The 21,819-nt window shown below is 40.7% G+C and overlaps 1 protein-coding gene across 3 annotated transcripts in view; it reads right to left on the reverse strand.

Moving 5' to 3' along the window:
• arhgap10 (Rho GTPase activating protein 10) overlaps positions 1–21,819 on the reverse strand; it is a 63,804-nt gene that overhangs the window by 12,391 nt on the left and 29,594 nt on the right. For all 3 annotated transcript variants that reach the window (XM_042066873.1, XM_042066882.1, XM_042066893.1), the window contains 6 exons: positions 19,824–19,908; positions 18,743–18,801; positions 16,701–16,806; positions 11,283–11,442; positions 9,031–9,166; positions 6,414–6,585 (listed from right to left, as the gene is read on the reverse strand). In XM_042066873.1, the coding sequence (XP_041922807.1) occupies positions 6,414–6,585; positions 9,031–9,166; positions 11,283–11,442; positions 16,701–16,806; positions 18,743–18,801; positions 19,824–19,908 (718 nt within the window). The remainder of the gene's footprint in view (positions 1–6,413; positions 6,586–9,030; positions 9,167–11,282; positions 11,443–16,700; positions 16,807–18,742; positions 18,802–19,823; positions 19,909–21,819) is intronic.

A 21,819-nucleotide genomic window follows, 5' to 3' on the forward strand; every position in this document is an offset into this window, starting at 1 on the left:
GCTACGGGGGAAGGGGGAGGAGGTTGCGCAGCACCCTGGGTAGGCAAAGAGAAAAGTGGGGAGGGTTGATTAACTGGAAAAGAGAAAGAAGCCGTAGTAGCGGAAGGCAAGGTAGAGGGCTGCACGCGAGCTGCCATAACTTGCTGAGTTGAGTGAGCAGGGGGAAAGCGGTTTAGGAATAGAGAAAGAGGCCGCAGTTAGGGTATTTGACATGGTTGCTAGGGTACTTGAGGTGGTTGCTAGGCTGTTGCCAGGGTAGTTATGGTGGTTGCTATGCTGTTGCTAGGTTAATTGTGGTGATTGCTATGCTGGTTGCTAGGTTAAACTCATTGGTTGCTATATTGGTTGCTAGGTTGTAACTATGGAATTAGTTGCTAGGCTGTTGCTAGGGTACTTGAGGTGGTTGCTAGGCTGTTGCTAGGTTAGTTGTGGTGGTTGCTACGCTGGTTGCTAGGTTAAACTCATTGGTTGCCTACATTGGTTGCTACATTGTAACTGTGGAAGTGGTTGCTAGGCTGTTGCTAGAGTATTTGACATGGTTGCTAGGCTGTTGCTAGGGTACTTGAGGTGGTTGCTATGTTGGTTGCTAGGTAGGTGGTGGTTTAATATAGTTGGAATGACTGAACAGTTAAATAGGTGGATAGTTTAAATGGTTAAATTGTTTAACAGTGAATTATTGTGGTGAGGACTTTTATTTTGAAACAGTTGTGGACAGAGGAAGCAGTGGAACAGGATCTGTAGTCTTAAAAGAATGAAATTGTGTGCTTAAAGCCTGAGAAACTGACAGTTGGTGCAGGTGGCCTGGCCACCTGGCCCAAGATTCTAATTGCTTAACGGTCCTATTGTGATGTCATCAGCCCAATGTTAAGTCTATGGGGAAATTTTGAATAGTTTTTAATTAATAGTTTATAAAAGTATAAAAGTTACAAAGATGAAAAAAAATACAAAGCACCCTTGTCCCAAGTAAGACCTACGCAACGCAGATTGAATGAAGTTTCTACGTTAAACGGTTGAAGCTGCATTAACTGCGTTAGAAGAAGAAGAAAAAGAACTAGAAATGCAATTCCAAGGAATTACCAGTGCATGAAAATGCAAAAGTTGTGATGTAAAATATCATGTATAGTTAAAATAGATAATACAGAGATGGTTACTACGGTGATGCTAGGATAGACATGGTGGTATTGCATAGCTTCATAAAAGTTGATAGTTTAAAAGTAGACCGTTTAAAAGTTGTTGATAGACAGCTAGTTTAATAGATAGATAGTTTAATGATAATTTAAAAGTAGACCGTTTAAAAGTTGAACGTAAATAGTTTAAAAGTTGTTGACAGACTGAAAGTTTATTGAATGTTGATATTCAAATAATTTAATGGCTGTGTATAAGTAGATATTTGATGATAACTGAAAGTTGGAATGGCTCTAATGTTTGCTAGCAGTTTTGCTAAAAATGCTAACAATGCTAACTATGCTAACTATATTAACCATGCTACTTAGATAATTTAGCTAATATTTTCTAGCAGTTTTGCTAAAAATGCTAACTATGCTAACCATTAGGGGTGGGCGATATATATCGTCTGCGATAATATCGTGATTGTTGTTTTAACGATGTGCAAATTGACATTATCGAGTATTTAAATTACTTATGGGGAAAAAACACTCAAAATCACACACTCAAAATCACGCATTGAAGACTCATACATTCCCAGGAGGTGTATGCGGGAGAAGCCCCTGGCTGCAGCAGAGCAAGTGTCACGTGGGTCACAACAACGTTGTCACACGCATGCCAAATGTTTATTTTGTGCAGCGAGAGTAGCCTACTAGGGATTTTATGGGGCTACTTCTGTTTAAGTAGCATTGATGAGACAGTCACGTTTTTTCCCACACGGTATTATATGGAGAGAAAACATTAGCCTTTGAGTATTTTAATAGTCAGTTGTAAACAAAGAACTATTCTCATGTAACTCTTTTGTAAATGGACTGAAGTTCGCTCTAAGTATCTACGTTTACCGATTATGCTAACCGTTAGCATCTCTAGGGGATTTATCATATACATTAGCCATAAGCTAACACATTAGTTTCTATTCTGTAACTTGGAATGCTAGCCTACATGATTGCTCTTAAACTGCTCTTGAACTTCAGCTTCAGACTTTTTCTTGGGAAACTGTTAGGCCTATTCATCTTCTCTAATGTAGCTGGCTAGACCATGTCATTGCCACACACACAAGTGGGGGTAGAATTGGAAATGTGTCAGAGTGACAATGCATTGGTTGATTTGGTTAAAAAGTCACAGGTTAGGTTATTGGTTATTATTGTAATGATGCTATTCATAAAATATACAAAAATTATTGAGATATTATTTTATGTCCATATCGCCCACCCCTACTAACCATGCTACTTCGTTAACTTAGCTAATGTTTTCTAGCAGTTTTGCTAAAAATGTTGACTATGCTAACTATGTTAACAATGCTAACTAGCTACAGTTGGTAGGAGTCATAGTTGATGACAAGTGACAGTTACAATGGCTGAAAAGTTAAAAAGTTCAGTAGTTTAAAGGGTTAAATTGTTTAACAGTGAATTATTGTAGTGAGGACTTTTATTTTGAAGCAGTTTTTGGCAGAGGAAGCAGTTGAACAGGATGTGTAGTCTTAAGAGAGCCAGTTTGTATGCTTTGCATGCTGGCCACCTGGCATAGGATTCTAATAGAGTGTCCCAGTGACTTCCGTATTACTTCCACTACAAGGGACCTATCTTTCAAAAAAATATGAACGGGAGTTAATGGAGAGATAACAATTATTTTTTGGTCCAGTTTGAATTGTGCCACAAATTTTACATATGATGTGTGTGAATTTAAAAGATAATTTTTTACGTCAAGAAAGTACTGTTGTTCGATAGACTTCAAAAGTTATGTTGGTTTTGTGCAAATCCGCTCAGTGGACTACATCTCTCATCTCGAACGATGTACGTCACCAACGTAATTAACGATAAGATTAGCTGTTATGCTAGTTAACGGTTGCATCTTGCTGCCTGCTATGTCACTTAACAGTATCTACTGTACAGTCTATGGACAAATACAACTTACCTGATGTGTTTAATCCTCTGACTCATGGTATTTTCATCGGCAAGGAAAGCCCAATTAAGACCTGTTGCGGGTATGCTTGTACAATCTAGTGTGGCTGTGAATGAGCTAACGTCACTAGCGCGACTGATGGGTTTGTAGTCGTTGGAATTACGATCTTTCACAATGTTGTAATTCAATAGTTACGAAACAAACTGCAAATGTCTTTACATGAAAATGTGTCTTTAAATTGACAAACATCATATGGGTAATTCAAGGCACAAGTCAACCGGGACCAGAAAATAATTTCTTTTTCGCCATAGACTGGCGTTCAAATTTTTTTGAAAGATAGGTCCCATGGAGGCAAATGGAAGTGGCGTCACTGGGACACTCTATTGCTTAATGGCCGTATTGTGATGTCATAATCGCAATGTTAAGTCAATGGGGACATTTTAATAGTTTTTAATTAATAGTTTAAAAAGTATAAAAGTTACAAAGATGAAAAATACAAAGCACCCATGTCCTAAGTAAGACCTACGCAACACAGTTTGAATAAAGTTTCTACGTTAAACGGTTGAAGCTGCATTAAATGCGTTATAAGGAAGAATAAGAACAAGAAGAAGCCTAGGAAGAACAGTACAAAGATTAGATCAGATTAAAGTTACTTATCTAAGTCACTGTGCGTTACTATTTTTGTCATTTTCCTTAGTAAAAAGATATATTCTTTGCTTTCTTCTTGTCTCGGGGATTAACGTCATGTAGGCTATGCCAACCTTTTCAGTATGAGGACAACTCGCGTGTAAAACCACGCAGCGACACAAACGTAAACAATGGAGGAAGGAGAGAGATGCACATTTTATCTATACAGTCATTATTTTTATCTATACAGTCATTATTTTGAGTTTGTGTCAGCTAAACATGACAACATTACATTACAGTACATTGTACATTCTGTGCTGGCGACAAAGTGCTGTCTAGCTAGACATCCCAAGTCTCCCGAAGTTTTGGGAGTCTCCCACATATTGATATCCTGACGCCCGCAAATTACCTACATAAAATCTCCCGGAACCTAGAGCGAACAAGAGCACGCAAGCCAGACCGGACTTCAAATCGCGTGTGCATCTGCGTTAAGCGCGCACACAACGGAGAGGGAGAGAGAGAGGAGTGTGCGTGTGTGCCTGCAAGCGCATCCAAGACAGAGAGCATGGTCTATTTTGCTAAATCAACCAATCAGTTTTCAGTGTAGGTGGGCTTAGCTTATATCTCTTTTCTCCTGAACTTAATTAATCAGTTCAGTTAGTGTATCTAGGAACAAGAGCGTCATGGCAGAGTCAGTGCCCCTCAAAAAGAACATTTAAGACCCATTTCACATCAGACTACAAAAAGTGTACCCAATTGTCTCATAAGAGTAAAACATAATGATAGTCTTGCACACTGCACTGTTTGTAACACTGACTTTAGCATTGCTCACGGCAGGTTAAATGATTGCAAAAGACTTGTTGAGGTGACTTTAACAAGTGTAATTTCATTTGCATATTACTCAGGCCTACTACTAGATGGCTAATTGCCAAGGCTACATGAAAAGGCCAAACTACAAAATCTACATCACATCACAATTTATATCAATAGGCCTTCCTTATTTGGTGTACTGACTAGACATTATTGAACAAACATCTGAATTTCAGTATCTAAGTAGGTTAGGCTGGGATGTTAAAATGCACTTCCAGTATAGTGAGTATTGGCAAAACCGGTTATCATTTTTATGTTGAGGCGGTGGGGGGTGTTGTCAGCAGCTGCTGAAAGTAACTAATAAAGTAACTTGTAATCTAACTTAGTTACTTTTAAAATCAAGTAATCAGTAAAGTAACTAAGTTACTTTTTAAAGGAGTAATCAGTAATCAGATTACTTTTTCAAGGTAACTGTGGCAACACTGCACAGGACAAAAGATGCCGGATGGAGCGACGTAGTCGCAGCAATGAATAATTTCCACAGCATACAAGACCTACCACGTATGTACTAATGGCCATATGTACGTATGCATGTATGTAAACATTTGCTTTAAAAGAATATTCAAACGTTTTACAACTCTTACTTATATACAGTATATTGATATTATACAGTATTTTATTGGAAACTACTGAGGTTGAAAACAACTCTGAGACACACTCCAAAACACCCCAACAAGTACAACAACGGCAGTCAGATTTAACTAGCAGCATCAGGTGGCGCTAGGATGGCTTAATGGAGCTGGCCACAGCAGCCTGAGACGCAGGCACATCATTGCTAACACTGGGAGAGATTTAGAAGGGAACACTGCCGGCCTGACACCTGCTGACACACAGCACGGAGGGCCTCCCCTAAAGGACAGCCGCCCCAGCAAAGGTAAACAAGATAAACATGGCGCCATGGCGACAGCGTTTACACGGCCAACTGCACAGCCACCTGTCCTGCCTGCAAATGAGAAGTCAGATTTATTGTGCCGCATGGCGACAATCCCGTCTCTCCTCCACCAGAGGAGACACGGGGAGGATGGCTGTTACATAATGTTAGTTGGCTGGAGGAGTCAAGCCCCTAGATATATTGTTAAGGAACTGCCATGACTGGCTGGTGTCCAGAAAGATTTGTTTTTCCAAAGGTAAAGTTTTGGTACTTCCATTTTTTCCCCTCTAAAACTTTTCAACATCTCTTGCATGACAGTGAGCGAGAGACAGTGTGTGTGATTGAGAGAGAGGCAGACAGATAGGGAGAAAGAGACAGGCCGACACATAGATAGAGAGAGAGAGAGAGAGAGAGAGAGAGAGAGAGAGAGAGAGAGAGAGAGAGAGAGAGAGAGAGAGAGAGAGAGAGAGGAGAATAAGTTCATTTCAAGGTGCCTCTGCAGTATGACAGCACAAGGACCAATTTCTACTGCACCATCAGCATTCAGCACAAGCCCTGCAGCTAGAAGCTAGAAGTCACTCTCAAGGGCTGGGCAGAGATGGAAGACCACCAGACAGACAGACAGACAGACAGACAGACAGGACAGACAGACAGAATAATAGATGGCATGAGAGGGTAATGAAAAGAGTGAGGGAGAAAGAGTAAAAGATGCAAGAACAGTTGTGTGTGGTGAAAAGAATCCAGTTTTTGTTTCCTAAAAGCAGTTGCCCTTGAATTGGCAGATAATAATGAACTAACTCTCTCTTCCTGCTCTTTGCAGAAACAAATATTTGCTTCAGATAAAAAAAAAAGACGTGAAATGAGTCTTTGCATGAACTCTCGGTACCGGACATACTACAAAATGCACATGTGACTAACAATCTCAGCATGGCCCCTTTGGAGTAGCATCCACTCCCAAACGCAGCGCGTAATCTCTTACCCTGGGCTGTCTGGGCTGGGGGTACACTGGCTTGTGTCGTGGGGGTTCTTGGCCTTCTGTGGGGGGGTCCCGGGGCCGGAGGCCGTAGAGGAGTGTGAGGAGGAGACGGACTCGTTGCTGCCTAGAGATGCCTCATCAGGAGCAGGAGAGCCACTTTCATTCCCCACAGACACTGAACACACAGACAGCACAAGCTCAGGAACCACAGAGCAGCAGCATAACACCACAGGGCTGGAGCGAACTCACTCTTTTTGCCCTTTTCTATAGGGCCAGCTTTCATCTGACAATGACACGCAGACAGGAGAACACATACTGTATGGCATTTCCCAACTCTTGCTTCGGCTTTGGACATACTGTAGGTGTGTAAATAACTTAAATGTATAGCAGACGTATAGACATATAGTATTTTGACTTGAAGTATACTAGCCAAACTGTATTCTTGAAATAGAGTTATTTAGTGGTTAATGTGTCGATTTGTCCACAGGCCCCAGGGGCTTTCAGAGCTCACTCCCAGAGGATATTAAACACAATGATGTGCTAAAAAATACAGCATGACACTGAGGGAAGGAGAGGAAATGACTAAGAGCTTTCCTGACTGTGTGTGTGTGTGTGTGTGTGTGTGTGTGTGTGTGTGTGTGTGTGTGTGTGTATGTGTATGTGTAAGTAAATGTTCCACTTTTTCCCTATCCATCTTGGCTGCAGATGAGTCAATACGAGGTGATTAAAACAGAAACTGCTCTGTGTTGTGTGTGTTCTTACATGGATTTGACATGCTTTAGGAAGCAGTGCTATTGTTTCAATCCTCTTTAATGCAGGCCACAATCACTCTTTTTTTGTCCGTTATTAAATTAATTGTAATGTAAATCCAGTCAAGGATTTACCCCCACTGTTGATTAAATTCTCTATCTCCCTCTGTGTGTGTGTGTGTGTGTGTGTGTGTGTGTGTGTGTGTGTGTATATGCGTGCGTGCATGTGTGTTTCAGTTTTTAGAGTCTGTTGTAGACAGTGGCTATTGGACTAGATCCTATACTTGCGCCCCCAGTGGTCCATCCAGCTGGGGGCATAATAAATGGATCATAATGTTTTATCATATGGCTCATAAGGACGCTCCGATGAGTTGAAAAAGACATCCCAACGTTCAGAGTGCCAGGAGGTCTCCATAATGCCCATTGAAAGCATGAGTGCTGCCATTGCTTTGTGCCCCTAATTCAGATTTTTTATTTAATTCCATAAGTAGTCCTTTCATTTGCAATATAATAGAAATTAATTGTAAATTGAATCCTGAACTCAGCAAGTAATGCTTTTGGTACAAGACATGCCCGTCCTGTTGTGATGTACATGTATTTTTCAAGAGTGATCATTATACTATACATTAGCTTCTACATCATTACATTGTTTAACATTAGAATTCCACAGAATTTCTTTAATATGGGTGGTGAGGCGGAGGACGAAGATGACCGTGTCCACAAGACTGACAGGCCAGTAAAAAAGAAAATGTTCAACATACTTTAATAAGTTATTTCAATATCTGACTGAGACACACTAAATAACAGTGGCTATAGGTGTGGCTAAGGTATGGTAAACGCAAATCTAATGTCATCCCTCTACTAATCTCTTTAGCAAAGAGGGAGCAAAAGCAAGCACAAGCACCAGTATCCTAGCAATCAGGTCAGCTAAGATAAGTTAGCCTAAGTAAGATAAATTTCCTCCTATGAGAATACTTGAGATGATTAAAATATTCAGGGCTATGCACAACCTTACTGCACAAAGGACAATTTTATTTGGTTGGTCTAATGTCTAAAGGGTAATGATGAAGGGATTTCATCATACGTCTGTTTATGCCATTTGGTGGACACTTTTGTCCAAAGTGACTAGTAGATAGTAACCACTACATTATTAGCTAAATCTAATATTTTAAAAAGGCGAAAAGCCTACATTAAGCATAACAAATCATGATATTAATAGTAACAACAATATCAATGATATTAACGTTCAAGTTAAAACAATAAAAGCAGACTTTTTTCTGTTCAGAGGAAAATTAACTTTAGCCTATTAGTCTCCTTCCAGCTGAACTGCTCGGAAACAGAACATATCCATCTACCTCTGTTTAAAAGGTGCATTTCTGTTGAAAAACATTTTTTAGGCTATACATAATTCTAATGTTATTTAATTTCTTTGTATACCACCAGTGACTGACCAGTGTCAGAAGTAATTATTTGGATTAGCAGTAAGTTAATCAGTTGGAAATAAATATTTTACTTTTCGTAATGTCAGCTGATATTTGTTTTGGGGGACTGGGTGTTAGATGGCGAGGGCGCAAGTTTGGAAACAGCCAATGAAATGACTGAATGCAAATCCATTCCTGTCTCTAGGTCTGTAACACGCCACCATGACTGTGATGGTGGAGGCCATCTGGACTCAACTTTGACGAGTTCTTCAGTCCACTGCCAAACGGTGAGGCTGGAATAAACCTAAGTGATAAATCCGTGTGAAGAGGGTGATGCTGGTGTTTCTCATACAATGCTCTCTGGGTCTCCCCCAGCTGGGGTTTAGCTGCAGGGTGACAAATAGACAGCATGTACAGTAGTAAAGGAATGACTTTGTGGTAGTGCTTTACCTGTCTGCATGTGGAGCACCTGAGGGTTGTACACAGCCAGAGGTCTGTTCTGGCGGCCAACCTTCTTGGAATGGCGTGTGGGAGCGGAGAAGGCTGCTGTAGATGGCGAGCACTCGTTGGGGATATCTCCGAAAATCTGGACACACAAGTCATCTGTGTGAGTGCTATCAGTGTCCACAACAGTGTCCTGTTAGTCTGAGGATACTTTGGCTTGACCATGATGCTATGATTTCCCAGACCCAGCAAGACCAATGGCCATGTGTAGGTCTCAACAGGGAGGGACACTGGGTCACTGCCGGAGAACAGCAGAAAGCAGAGGATGAAATACGAGATTGCTGGGAATCATCTTTTTTTACTCCTTTTGTTCTCTCTTGTTTTTTCCCTATGACACTCTCCTGCGAATTCCTTCTTCCTGTTTCATTTCCCTCCATTTCATTGTCCCACACCCACTCTCTTTCCCTCTTTCTCCACCCCTCACAACGATTCTCTCTACTTTTTTCCTCTTTTCTCTTCTCCTCGTTCTTCTTCTCTGTCTCTTTCTCGGTCTTCAGCACAGATGGATCAGAATGTAGAGAGCTGTCTGCTCACAGCATCTGGGGCTATCGACAGCCTGGAGAGTCAGACAAGAAGCTAATATCTGTCTGAGTGTGTGAGAGGGCGAGTGAAAAAGCTAGTGTGTGTGTGTGTGTGTGTGTCAGAGAGAGTAGGAGTGGTGTGTTTGTTTGTGAGTGCAAGAGAGAGAGAGAGAGTGAGAGAGAGAGAAAGAGAAAAAGAGAGAGAGAGAGAAAGAAAAAGAGAAAGAGAGAGAGTTCAACAGAGCAACAAAAAGACTCAGAGTTGGACCGACAGTGCAGGAGACTGCCAAGTCATTGCTCTGAATCTCAGACTGCATCTCTCCTCAGTCCCACTGTACTGTAACGGCACAGAATATTAAATCTCCCTCTACTCCCCTCTGCCTCCACACTCCACACACAAGCTCTGAGCTCCAGAAGCCGAAGGAAAGGTATGGATGAGATGCTGTACAGAGGCCAGGTTTTATTTATTCCTCTGAATTAAAATTGATATAGAGCAGAGAAATGTACTCAAATGTGAGCTATGAGGCATCCACAGTCTAGACATTGTTATAAAAAGAGATTTGTAAACAGACTTACCTACTTTCCCATTTAATTAGAGTGCTTTTGTTTTAGGAATATCAGAATTAACACTGAGCGCTTTGTGTAATGCAATGAAGAGGTAGTGTCTGCCTTATGAAATGTAGACAGAACAGGTAGCAGATTATGAGTTAATCTCACTCATCCATTCTTTTGGTGACATTTAGAGCAGATTAAACTCATTTGTGAAATTAAAATAAAAGACCAAAATCATACCCAGTTCTACCATTTACACCAAGGTCTGACCAGAGTTAAATCCATATTACCTAAAGAATGCAAAAGTATGGAGTCCCTTAAGGCTCATCATATGGTCATGGGAGGTTTTTGGGAGGTTTCCTTGCAATAATTTTTATTTTTTCTATAAACTCACTTTTCTGTGTATTGTATTGCGAGGGAATGCAAAAATGTATTCTGAGAATCCAAACAGGTCACAGTGTTGGTCTTAAAATATGCAGCAAGATCTATGATTTGAGTGCTGTTACAATCATGATGCACAGTCCCTGAATCACTGTGGCAGTTTGAACCATTTTAACATAGTTTTAAATCCCACTCCTTCTGCAGCCTGTGTGTTCACTGTCTGTCTGCACTGATCTAATGTGAAAGGCCACAGACAATAAACCATGTTGACTGGCTTGGTGAGAATTCACTTAACATGGGTTGAACCTAGTAACCCTGTTCTGACCCTTAGCATCAGTTTGAAAGAAGTATAAGACAGTGGACTGTCTTTTGGGTATGTGACTTAGTGAGAGAACACAGGGCTCCCCCTACTGGACACTAGCTTCTACATCAATAAACTACAATAAAACCAGACAGAAGAGTCTTTCCATCCACTGACGCGCACACACACACACACACACACACACACACACACACACACACAGTCAGACACACACACACACAGTCAGACACACACACACAGGATGCAGAGCACTTTATGCCACTGTTAAATGAAGAACTGCATTCACATGTCCATGTATTAAGTTTTTAACTGATAATATGACTATGTGAAGCAACATAACATTAGTTAAGACATCGGTCTTAAAATCTCAAGCACTAGTTTTGGAATCTTGTACACAAACACACAGAGGCCAACACCTTTACCTTCTCATGCTGCTCAATGAGAATCTCCACCACTATGTTCTGGAACTTGAGATCCATGATGGCAGCCACAGTTTCTTCCTGTGGGCGCATGAGGGTAGGGCCGAAGACCACGCCCAGATTGGCCACCGTCATCAGGTTCTGCTTACTGTGGGCTGCCACTCTGAATACCCAAACACAGAGCAAGACAGAGTCAGAGTCAGAGACAAGGCATCAGATTAGTAGTACAGACAGTCTGAGGAGAGTCTGACGAGCACAGACACGGACATGAATGCTTTCTGGCACAGAACAACGTACGGAGGACAAAACCAATGGACTCCGTCTCCGGTACCCGTCTCTGCTCTTGACCACTGACCTCTACAGAGTCCTCTTTGAGTGCTTTGATATGAGCTCTTAGAGAGTGGACCTGATGTGGGTCATTAAAAGACAAATTAGCTTAACTTTGGCCAAATCTGAGAGCACTGCCAAGAGTGATGGGGCAGACAAGCGGTCCTGAGGACATAGGGGGCATGGCAACATTTCCTCTTTTATCATTGTGAAATATGGCTGATGTAAGTGGTCAACTCTCTGGCACAGACCTCTTATTGCTGACCTTTCTAACAATTTGATGAATTACTGTGGGCATATTCTTGGACTATCACACAAGGATGCTTTGTTTTCATTCTGATACAAAGCACACAAAAGTGCAACACAATCTCAGTTGTTTACAACACAGTAGAACCCCTGCATTTGCTTGTATTCGGTGACCACAATATCAGCTAATTGCAGTCATGACCGTTGTGACCTAAAAATATATAGTGGTCTGTCCTTGATTTTTCCATCTTCGTTCCAAGATAGTTTTGATGTTGTGTGTAAATTAGAAATCTAACTTTATCAAAGGTATACAGTTTGTATCCATGTTAGGTTTTGGAATGTACCTGCAGATACTGTATTGACCAAATATAGGCCAATGGAAATTCTTACAAAAATTAATTTAAAAAAAAAAAAAAAAAAGCTCATAATTTGTCAAAACAGTTTTACTGCTGATCTACTAAAGCAGAAGTCCCTCTTGTAAAGGGTGAGTGCTGCTTTGAAAATAGGACACTTAAAAGCTGGAAAAGTCTTTGTTGTGTTTGTGGTGTTCCACTGACATGCAAATCTCCTGTAGCTGGGATATCTCTTTAACGTTGCTCTGATTACTTTCAGCAAAAGTCCGCTAAATGTTTCAGACGCAGGATTTGAAGACAAAGTTCTCTCTGACTGAAACAAAGAATCACCTCTCCAAACCTATTACAGATAGCAGAGAGCACCCTGCTCTCCTCTCCTGCCTTTTTGTCACTCGTTCCACAAACCAGAATCAGAGCCAAGCCCTGAAAGAATAAGTGGGTGTACATTTAATGCTGGATAACTCTCATTTTATTCTAAATTTGGGCCTAAATTCACACAAATGTTTAAAATGTAATGTTTCTCCAAACTGCAGCAGCCAAAGTTTCAGAATGCCAGAGGGGAAGAGATTAAGTGCTTATCTCCAATTTGCTGCCGTTTAAAATAAAAGGTGAAAAAGCAGACCAGGGTAAACCCTTGTAATGTTAACTAACATTATTTGGAAAAGGCTTATCCCATCTAATCTCACAGAGAAGAGGAAGGTTGCGTAAGTCTGAGCTGTTTGGGAGGCTGCTCTAATCCCTGGAAGGAGGAGAAAGGCTGCAGTCTGGCCACTGTGTTTCATTAAGAGAGAGACAGAGAGAGATAGCGGAGAGAGACAGGGATGGAGAGAGACAGAGAGATGTGAATTGAGAGATGATGGACAGATTTAGGGGCAGACAGACAGACGGAGGAAACTGAGCTTCCTGCTCTCTCTCTTTCTCTTTCTCTTCCCCATGGATGTCTGTCGCTGAGGGGGCGTGCTGTTGCTGGGCGACAAGGGGTAGCCTTCAGAAAAGTCTGCTGTGTATGAGAGCAAGAGAGAGAAAATGTGTGTAGGAAAGGGAGAGAGAGAGAGAAGGAAAAAGTGAGAGAAAATGTGAGAGAGGGGGAATGCAGCAGAATATAGTAGAGAGGGGCTTGCGAAATTCTGCTTCTCAGAAAGCTCAGGAATAAGAGAGCTCAACAAAGGACCAAAGGAAGATGGTTTGTTTTCTTTTTTCTTTTTTCTAAACAATGAAAGGAGGGCTACAAAATTAACCATCCCAAAATAAAAAGGCCAGACAACAATACAAAATAGCCTGGAAAAAGGATACGGAAGGAGAAATAGGCAACAGTGCTACAAAGGCCTTCGTTAATCCATTTACTCTGCCACAGAACTAACTTTAAATGAATCAGCTGACTGCATGCCTTGTCCAAAATGGGGCAAAACAGTCAGAGTATTCTATAAACCAGGGGTCTGTAAGAAAGAGTTCAAGGGTCGATACAAGCCTGCTACCAAGACTGCGCTGAAATCCCGAGGGCAAGATCATAGATCTCAGGGAAACTCTAGCCTTATTGTTAAATAACTGTGAAACATGTGAGTCAAAAGCGATCACAATCAAAACCATTTACAGCAGGGAGACCCAACCAAAACAAACATGAACTGACCTTCAATTTAGTCAAAAGCTTATCACCACACCTCATTTCTGTTCTACAAATAAAGAAGTCAGATAAACGTCTACATTAAAGGTGGTGACATGCTTACATCTACCATCAAGTGTGAACAAAAAGGGTGTAGGAAAACCAGCAAATATTTTCGTACTTGTAAAAAAGAAACATTTACAGCTAATCAACAGCTGACATTGACCATATACATTGTGTACATGCATGCACACATATTTAAATCACAACAGATTTACAGAAATGTCTATATCATTCAGGGATTCAAATATGTGTAAAGGGGTAAAAAAAGATGAAAACATTGCGTGGAAAGGTACAACCAGCCACGATTCAGGGGCATGCTCCTCTGGGAGACCATTTTGAAAAATGTATAAGTATATATACTCTTTTTGATCCTGTGAGGGAAATTTGGTCTCTGCATTTATCCCAATCCATGAATTAGTGAAACACACTCAGCACACAGTGAACATACAGTGAGGTGAAGCACACACTAATCCCGGCACAGTGAGCTGCCTGCAACAACAGCGGCGCTCGGGGAGCAGTGAGGGGTTAGGTGCCTTGCTCAAGGGCACTTCAGCCGTGCCTACTGGTCGGGGTTCGAACCGGCAACCCTCCGGTTACAAGTCCGAAGCGCTAACCAGTAGGCCACGGCTGCCCCAGATGGGGGCAAGAATGGTTAAGGTAAGAATGCTGGTGTCAAACCCAATCAGGGGCAGAGATAGGGTCGGGTGTTGGCAGAATGTGGATGGAAAAGTAATACAAAAGGTAAACTTCTGCTGTCCTCAAACCAAGACCAAAACGGTGATGAGTTTGTATCTCTTAGCACATAACCTTAGTTGTGAACCATAATAAATTAAACCATCTGACATTTGCAAAGTAAAAAGTGCTGTATACCATCACTTTCTCTGTCCACAAGATATAATCAGACATCCAACATTGTTTCTCACGCTGTCAAGTTTTGTCTTCCAAATGATGTGTAACCTCCACAAGGACAATAGCTCACTAGGGCATCCATAATGGCCTCTAACAAGCCAGAAACATTATCTACTGGCAGCCTTCATTTGAAGTTTAATCCAACAGTAGATAAATAACTTTCAAGTTTAAATTCTTAGTTGCTCTACAGGCAGACATTATTACATTATGCAAGAGTTTCACCTTTACGAAGCCAATTTGATAGTAAACGAACTTGCGAGTCGCTAACAGCCATGCAACTTCAAGAACGGCGGCGGCACGACAAATCTCGAGAAGCAAATGAGAAATTTGTTATTTACAACAGCAGAGTAAAATGTAAATATATCGTGACTCTAGAGGGAGCTCTACAGTCGCCAAAAATACCTAAACCTATACAGTGTACCTTTAAAATGTTTTTGTAATTTAATTTCAAGTAACAGTATGCTATGTACAGACAAAACAAGTTATTGTGACTTGAGTGGTGAGTCAAACCAGGGGACACAAAAACAAAATCATTAAATATTTACCCAAGAACATGATTTTATTCTGAATAAATGTCTAATGTCATCAGGAAAATATACTTATTCAGAAAATTAAAAAAAAGTTTGATAATAATAAACATTTCCGTGGTGATATTTTAGATGTAAATGTCATGTTGGTCAACCCAGACACATGGAAATGGCCATGCATTTGTAAAAAATGGTAAAAAATAGTGTGATACTCTTTAAGAATAGTATTTTCTTGTACATCATGTTAACAAGAACCCCTTGAATTATTAGCTTTAGGCTTTAGAAACACACTTATATAGTTTGTGGCTATAGCTTGTGCCTTATGCATCTCATCAAAATGGTGTGGATGCAAATGGCACCTGTTTCATAGAATGACCCATTTCATAATAAATAAAATAAAAACAAAAACAAAGAGGCCTAAAATGAATTGTCAGATACAATATATATTTCTACATGTGTAATAATCAATAGTTCATTGGTGTAAATCTGATTACATTATTGCTAATCCTACCGTTTATCTAATGCTCCTGAAAATGTCCTCAATCGTTTGAACGATAGTAGTGTTAGTGTCATCTGAGGGTTGACGAGGAATAAACGGAGTTCCACTGTGTTTATTTTACACTAATGCCGACACAGCATTACCCATTTGCTTTCTTAAACTGTGATGAAAATAGTCTCAAGTGTACTAGTAGATAATAAATTGTGTATTGCATTTTGTGTTGTACTGATGAGCAAAAGGCAGGCCATATTGTTTGCTGTGTCCCTTGAAAAAGAGATGCAAGATATGAGATAATGGCAGTCAAGGGGAGTAAAGGATATGTATTATTTAAATACAAATTTAAATAAATAAATAAATGAGGCTCATGAGGTTGGCTATAAAATTACTTTTTATGTATGCACTTTCCCTTCAAAAGACCAGAATGACAAGGATCCAAATGTAAGGTCTTCCCAGATCAGATTTATTTAAAAACAAAAGACAAAGCCAGAAAATCTATAATCTGAAAATAACAGAGACCAAAAACAATAGGATATGTGAGCATAAGAATAAAACAAAAGAAAGAAAATAAATATACAGGAAAAAATAAACAAGAGAGTGCAACAACCAGGGCATACTTGTATACTTTGAAGTTTTTACCCCACAGACAGCTCCACTTGACTGTCCTTCACATTTGCAGATTAAACAGGGACAATAGAGGGTGAGGAGCATGGGTCCTGTCCCCACTGCCAAACCAAAGAGCCTGGCCCTTTGCTGAAAAGTTCACTGGCCTTGAAACCCAGATTTGAGAAATGTACAGAATGTGCATTTTTCCTATGAATGACTAACTTAAACTAGAAGAGAAGAAGTGAGGAAGAAGATGGCGAACCAGACAGTGAGAATGTTTCAAGTGCTACTCACGTTGCGAGGTGCTTCATAAGTAGTCCCAGGACCAGTCTGTTCCTCTCTGGCAGCTTATGGACCAGACAGTGGATGGCCTGCAGTCGGGCGTCTGGGCTGCCCGACTCTGAGGAGAGGTAGAAGCACACGTACATGACACCAGAACGGGGAGAGACTGCAGGCCTGAGTAAGTAGCCAAAGCTTGAAATCCGGACAGACAAACGTGATCATGGACTAGATCATGATGACTATGTACTGTATCTGTTCTCTGTAGAATTCAACTGTTTAAGGGCTGATAATCACAGGTAGGCCAAAAGCTCTAGAATGTGAGTACATTTGGCTCGTTCCAGAGCACTTATAAGATATGTATGAACGTGAGGCAGTGCACATGCACAACACAATGACCAAGCCCAACTTAAACTATATTTTTTGGGCTTTTTGCTTTTATTCCGACAGGACAGTGAAGATAGACAGGAAGTGAGTGGGAGAGAGATATGGGGTGGGATCGGGACATGACCGCAGGTCAGATTCGAACCTGGGTCCCCGTGGGCACTTGGACCCGTACATGGTATGGGCGCTGTAGCCTGTTGTGCCACTCAAACAAATCAACAGGGTCTCAAATTGTGACTGAATACATGGATATTGCCCTCCTCATTTTTATTGCCACCTATCACAGACTGTCACACTCACAGAAAACTCTTCCCTACCAGCCTAGGCCACGGTGTTTAAAGCTCATTAGCTGGTTGCCAGTCACCCCACCTGCTTGCATCTGCTTTTGGCCGCCCACACAAAGCAGCAGACTTACAGCAGGAGTGACAGCAGCTGGAACCGACCCAGAAACTGCTTATAGCTGCTGACATGCCCAGCCAAATATTAATTGCAAATCCACTTTTTCCATCTTTCATCATAACAGCACTGCATGCTGCTGATATACATACGCAGGCTTCAGTCCAACTGCCATTAAAAGCTCTCTATTGGGGTACAGAGATATGGCTGGGATTCAGTTCTGCTAGTCTATGTAAATAAACATCACTATTCTAAGAATGGCCATTGTTCCAAATATCTAACACTACATCAATATTTCATAATTTACACAATCTCAGACTCAAAGCTCTTCCAATGTACCCATACATAGTCACCTTATTTTATTCATACATTATCAGTTATCTTTAAATATGCATACTATGTACCGATGATAACATTAATTATTATTTTTCATAAGATAGATCATTTGACACAAAAGAAAATATATTCAACGACAACTAACAACTATTTTCATAATTCATTATTTGGTCAACAAAATATTGAAAATGTCTAACAGTTGTGAAAAACATGTTTATTGGTCTTTCCCATAAGCCCAATATTATGTCCTCAAATGTCTTCTTTTATGCACACCTCAAAGACATTAAATGTACCGTTATAGAGCACTAAGTAATACTTTAAGAAGCTGGAATAAGCTTTTGGAATAAGAATAATATATATTTTTTACTCAAACCAATTCTTCGATTACCAAAATAGATGACAATATGATTGCTGCAGCCCTAAAATGGGGCAGTCGTGGCCTACTGGTTAGCGCTTCGGACTTGTGACCGGAGTTCGAACCCTGACCAGTAGGCACGGCTGAAGTGCCCTTGAGCAAGGCACCTAACCCTTCACTGCTCCCCGAGTGCCGCTGTTGTTGCAGGCAGCTCACTGCGCCGGGATTAGTGTGTGCTTCACCTCACTGTGTGTTCACTTTGAGCTGAGTGTGTTTCACTAATTCACAGATTGGTATAAATGCAGAGACCAAATTTCCCTCACGGGATCAAAAGAGTATACAGTATATACTTATAAAATATATAAATCCCTACAATTCCCATTAATAAACTGAATTTATTATGCATTTCTAAGAGCAGATGTAGGTGAAAACCTGGTGAAATATGGTGCTCAATAGCATCTAGTACTATATCAGGGGATGTTCAATGTCATTAGTAATTAATACCCAAACTTTTGAATGCTACCACTTGGGCATACGATATCATACAAGACTGGGTCAAACCACATAAGCATTATACATTACTTACTGGCAGGTATGATGAACTCTTTATATAAACCATAGGTCATCAGAGGTTCAGGTAAACTCCTAGACCACATGAAGGACAGAGTGGTTGAAAGTGGGAGGGAAGGAGAGAGTGAGCGACATTAAGATTATTAACTAGGTCATCCTAATACATCCAAATTGTAATCCCCTTTATCCATGGAAAGCTAAAAGAAGCCTCAAAAAACATTAAACACACAAACACACATGCCAAACACAGACAGTGTGATTGAGGATTCTAGGTAACTGGTGACGGTTTCATTTAACATTACTGTCTGTGATTCTAATCCCTTGTACTTGTTTATAAAATTCAGCCCCTCACAGTCTTCCAGTATTTCTACACAAACACTGGACTTTTTTGCACAGTTGTGGCTGTGTACATGGGGTAAAAAGCATAGGGGCTCGGAGCAAACCATTAATCATCCCAGCCAATCCACAAAGTGTTTCAGGAGTGTGGAAGGGAGAGGTGTAATTTGATTGGTTGTTGATCTCAAATATCAACATTTTGGAAGACTGAAAAGGAACTTTTGTGATTTCTCTCCACACCTGCCATGACATACAGCAATTTGTATATATTTGCCAGCCTTTTTCTATTCCTTTGTGTCAAGATTCTGACAGAGGAGAATGTGGTTGCATGAGAACTCCTGTTGTAAGTAGGCCATCACAGTATATACAGCCATTACTTTAAGGACTTATGGTCTCCCTTGGGTAAAGGGGAAAAGGGAACAAGTATTCAATCCCATGACCTCTTGGTCATCAAGATGAAAGAGCTTCCTGCAGAGGTCATGCAGTAAAGTGGCCAAGCACAACACATGTGGCGCTGCCCTCAGTGACCGCTCTCCATCCCAGAACCAGCTGAGTGATTTTGCTCCAAGTCTCAGGCAGCCTAGAACCCCCACCCATATCTCCCATAGCACACACAGCAGAGTCACCACACTGTCCTTCGCACAAACACGGTCCCTGAAACAAATAGACATGGTCACACACACACACACACACACACACGATGCTGGTCGGTCAGTGAGTGTACAGTATACTGTATCTGGACCACGGCTGTGATGACTTACCTGAGGTAGAGTTTTAGAGCGCTAGTGATCGTCTTCACATCCCAGTCTTCGCATACCGAGAGGTCCAATTCATTACTCTTCTCATCTAGGGCAATGGGACACATGGGACACACCAAACCAGTCAAACTACCAACACAAAAAGCCATGATCAAATCTCATCAATTCAATGAAATGGCAACAGGGGCCTAAAACACTTACAAAACATATATCCAAAGTAATGGTAATCTCTATTAATAATTTGAGTATTTGTGTACATAAAATCCAAACTTCACAACAATTAAGTTGGTGTTTTGCTTCCACAACTTCTCTCAGCATGAACCTCATTGATCTGATGATACGGAGGCACTCGTAACTTCACTGTGTCACATCACAGTGTCATACACACACTAATATGTAAGGTGAACGAGAGTTGTACAGATTCTAATTTTTAATTTGTTGTGTAAGATGTGTAAGGTGGACGAGATATACACCCATTGTAATGTGTAAGGTGGATAAGTGTACAGAGGGAAAAGGGTCCTCATCATTACATTTTCCAAACACCAACAGCTCAAGACCAGCTAAAATGCAGAACTGACCAAACTATAGACAGAATAAGTAAACACTACTGTAACTGCACTGCTATCTGGCCATTTGTATCAAGTTCTAACCACCCTGACAATCAATCAAATAGGGAAATTCTACAAACACAAGGTCATTGTCATACAGACAAAGACCTAGAGAAAAGAAAGAAAGAGAGAGAAGAGAAGGTGACCAAAAACAATTTGATTTCCTATCAAAGCTATGCCGATGACAGCCAACTTTACTTAGCTGTATCACCTAATGATTATCGGGTGAGTACTATTGTTTCTTGTAGTACTATTGCTGTCCTTAGTTGGGCAAAGGGGGACTCTGAAGTAGTTGCCCTGTTAACAGAATAGACAGATTGGGCATAGTCAGACTGTAACGGTTTGTTGTTTACGGCTTGAGAGTTACAGCTCTACCAAGTTTCAGAGTGTTAACTATAGTTCAAGAGTGTTAACTATGAGTGTTAATACTCCACTGTGTTTTAATTGTTACTTTTTAAACACTTTTAAAGTATTGCCATTGTATGCTTTTATGTACTATTACCTTGTGTGTTGAATGTTTTATTTTGATTTATTTTTTTTATTCTTTACTTCTTAAACTTTTCTTTGATTATTGCCCTTCTATGCTTTTATTAGCTATTCCTGTTTGCTTGTGTTTATGTAAAACACATTGAATGACCTCCGTGTTTGAAATGCGCTATATAAATAAAATTGACTTAACTTGACTAGATCAAGGCATTAGACGTAAGGAAGAACCAAGGTCAATTCAGGGTAGGTCAATTCAGGGACTAAATAGAGAGTAACTATAAAGATGAAGACGGATGAAAAACACAGGGCAGCGAGAGCTTCAGTGAAATGGCGTAGGGTAGGAGGGAGAGGGGAAACGGACAGGCCTGGACAGCAGGATGGCAATCGGATTTCCGGCCCCCTGGTGACAGAGCCAAGTTTCCCCTCAAGGACGGGACAGGAGAGCTAGTGCCACTCTCACCTACTGAGCACAGATGCCTGTCTGAATGCCAATGACTGCAGTGGGCACACTGGTATAGAATACCGACTTCCAAGGTACTCTAGTCTACACAGAACTTCTAAGGAACCTCTCTCTACTTTGAGGTGAAATACTTACTAACAAATAAATACGGTACTAACAAATATTTGGATACACTTTTTCTTTGCGCAAAGAGGCCGAGATGTAACATCCATTGACCGTGGGAAGTTCATAGTCTCCCATAGTTCTGAATGTGTGCGGACGAAAAATCATCATATCTGCACATGTTGTTCATACTACATAGCCATATTTATAGTCTGCTCTTATAAGGTTACTGCTAATACACTTCACATAATTTCATTTATATTACTGTAAAACACCTTCTGTAGACCAACTGTATACACTGCACTATATATTCTGTCCTGTCTACACTTTGTATATCACATTG

The sequence above is a fragment of the Alosa sapidissima genome, chromosome 1, assembly GCF_018492685.1.
Source record: "Alosa sapidissima isolate fAloSap1 chromosome 1, fAloSap1.pri, whole genome shotgun sequence".
NCBI lineage: Eukaryota > Metazoa > Chordata > Actinopteri > Clupeiformes > Clupeidae > Alosa > Alosa sapidissima.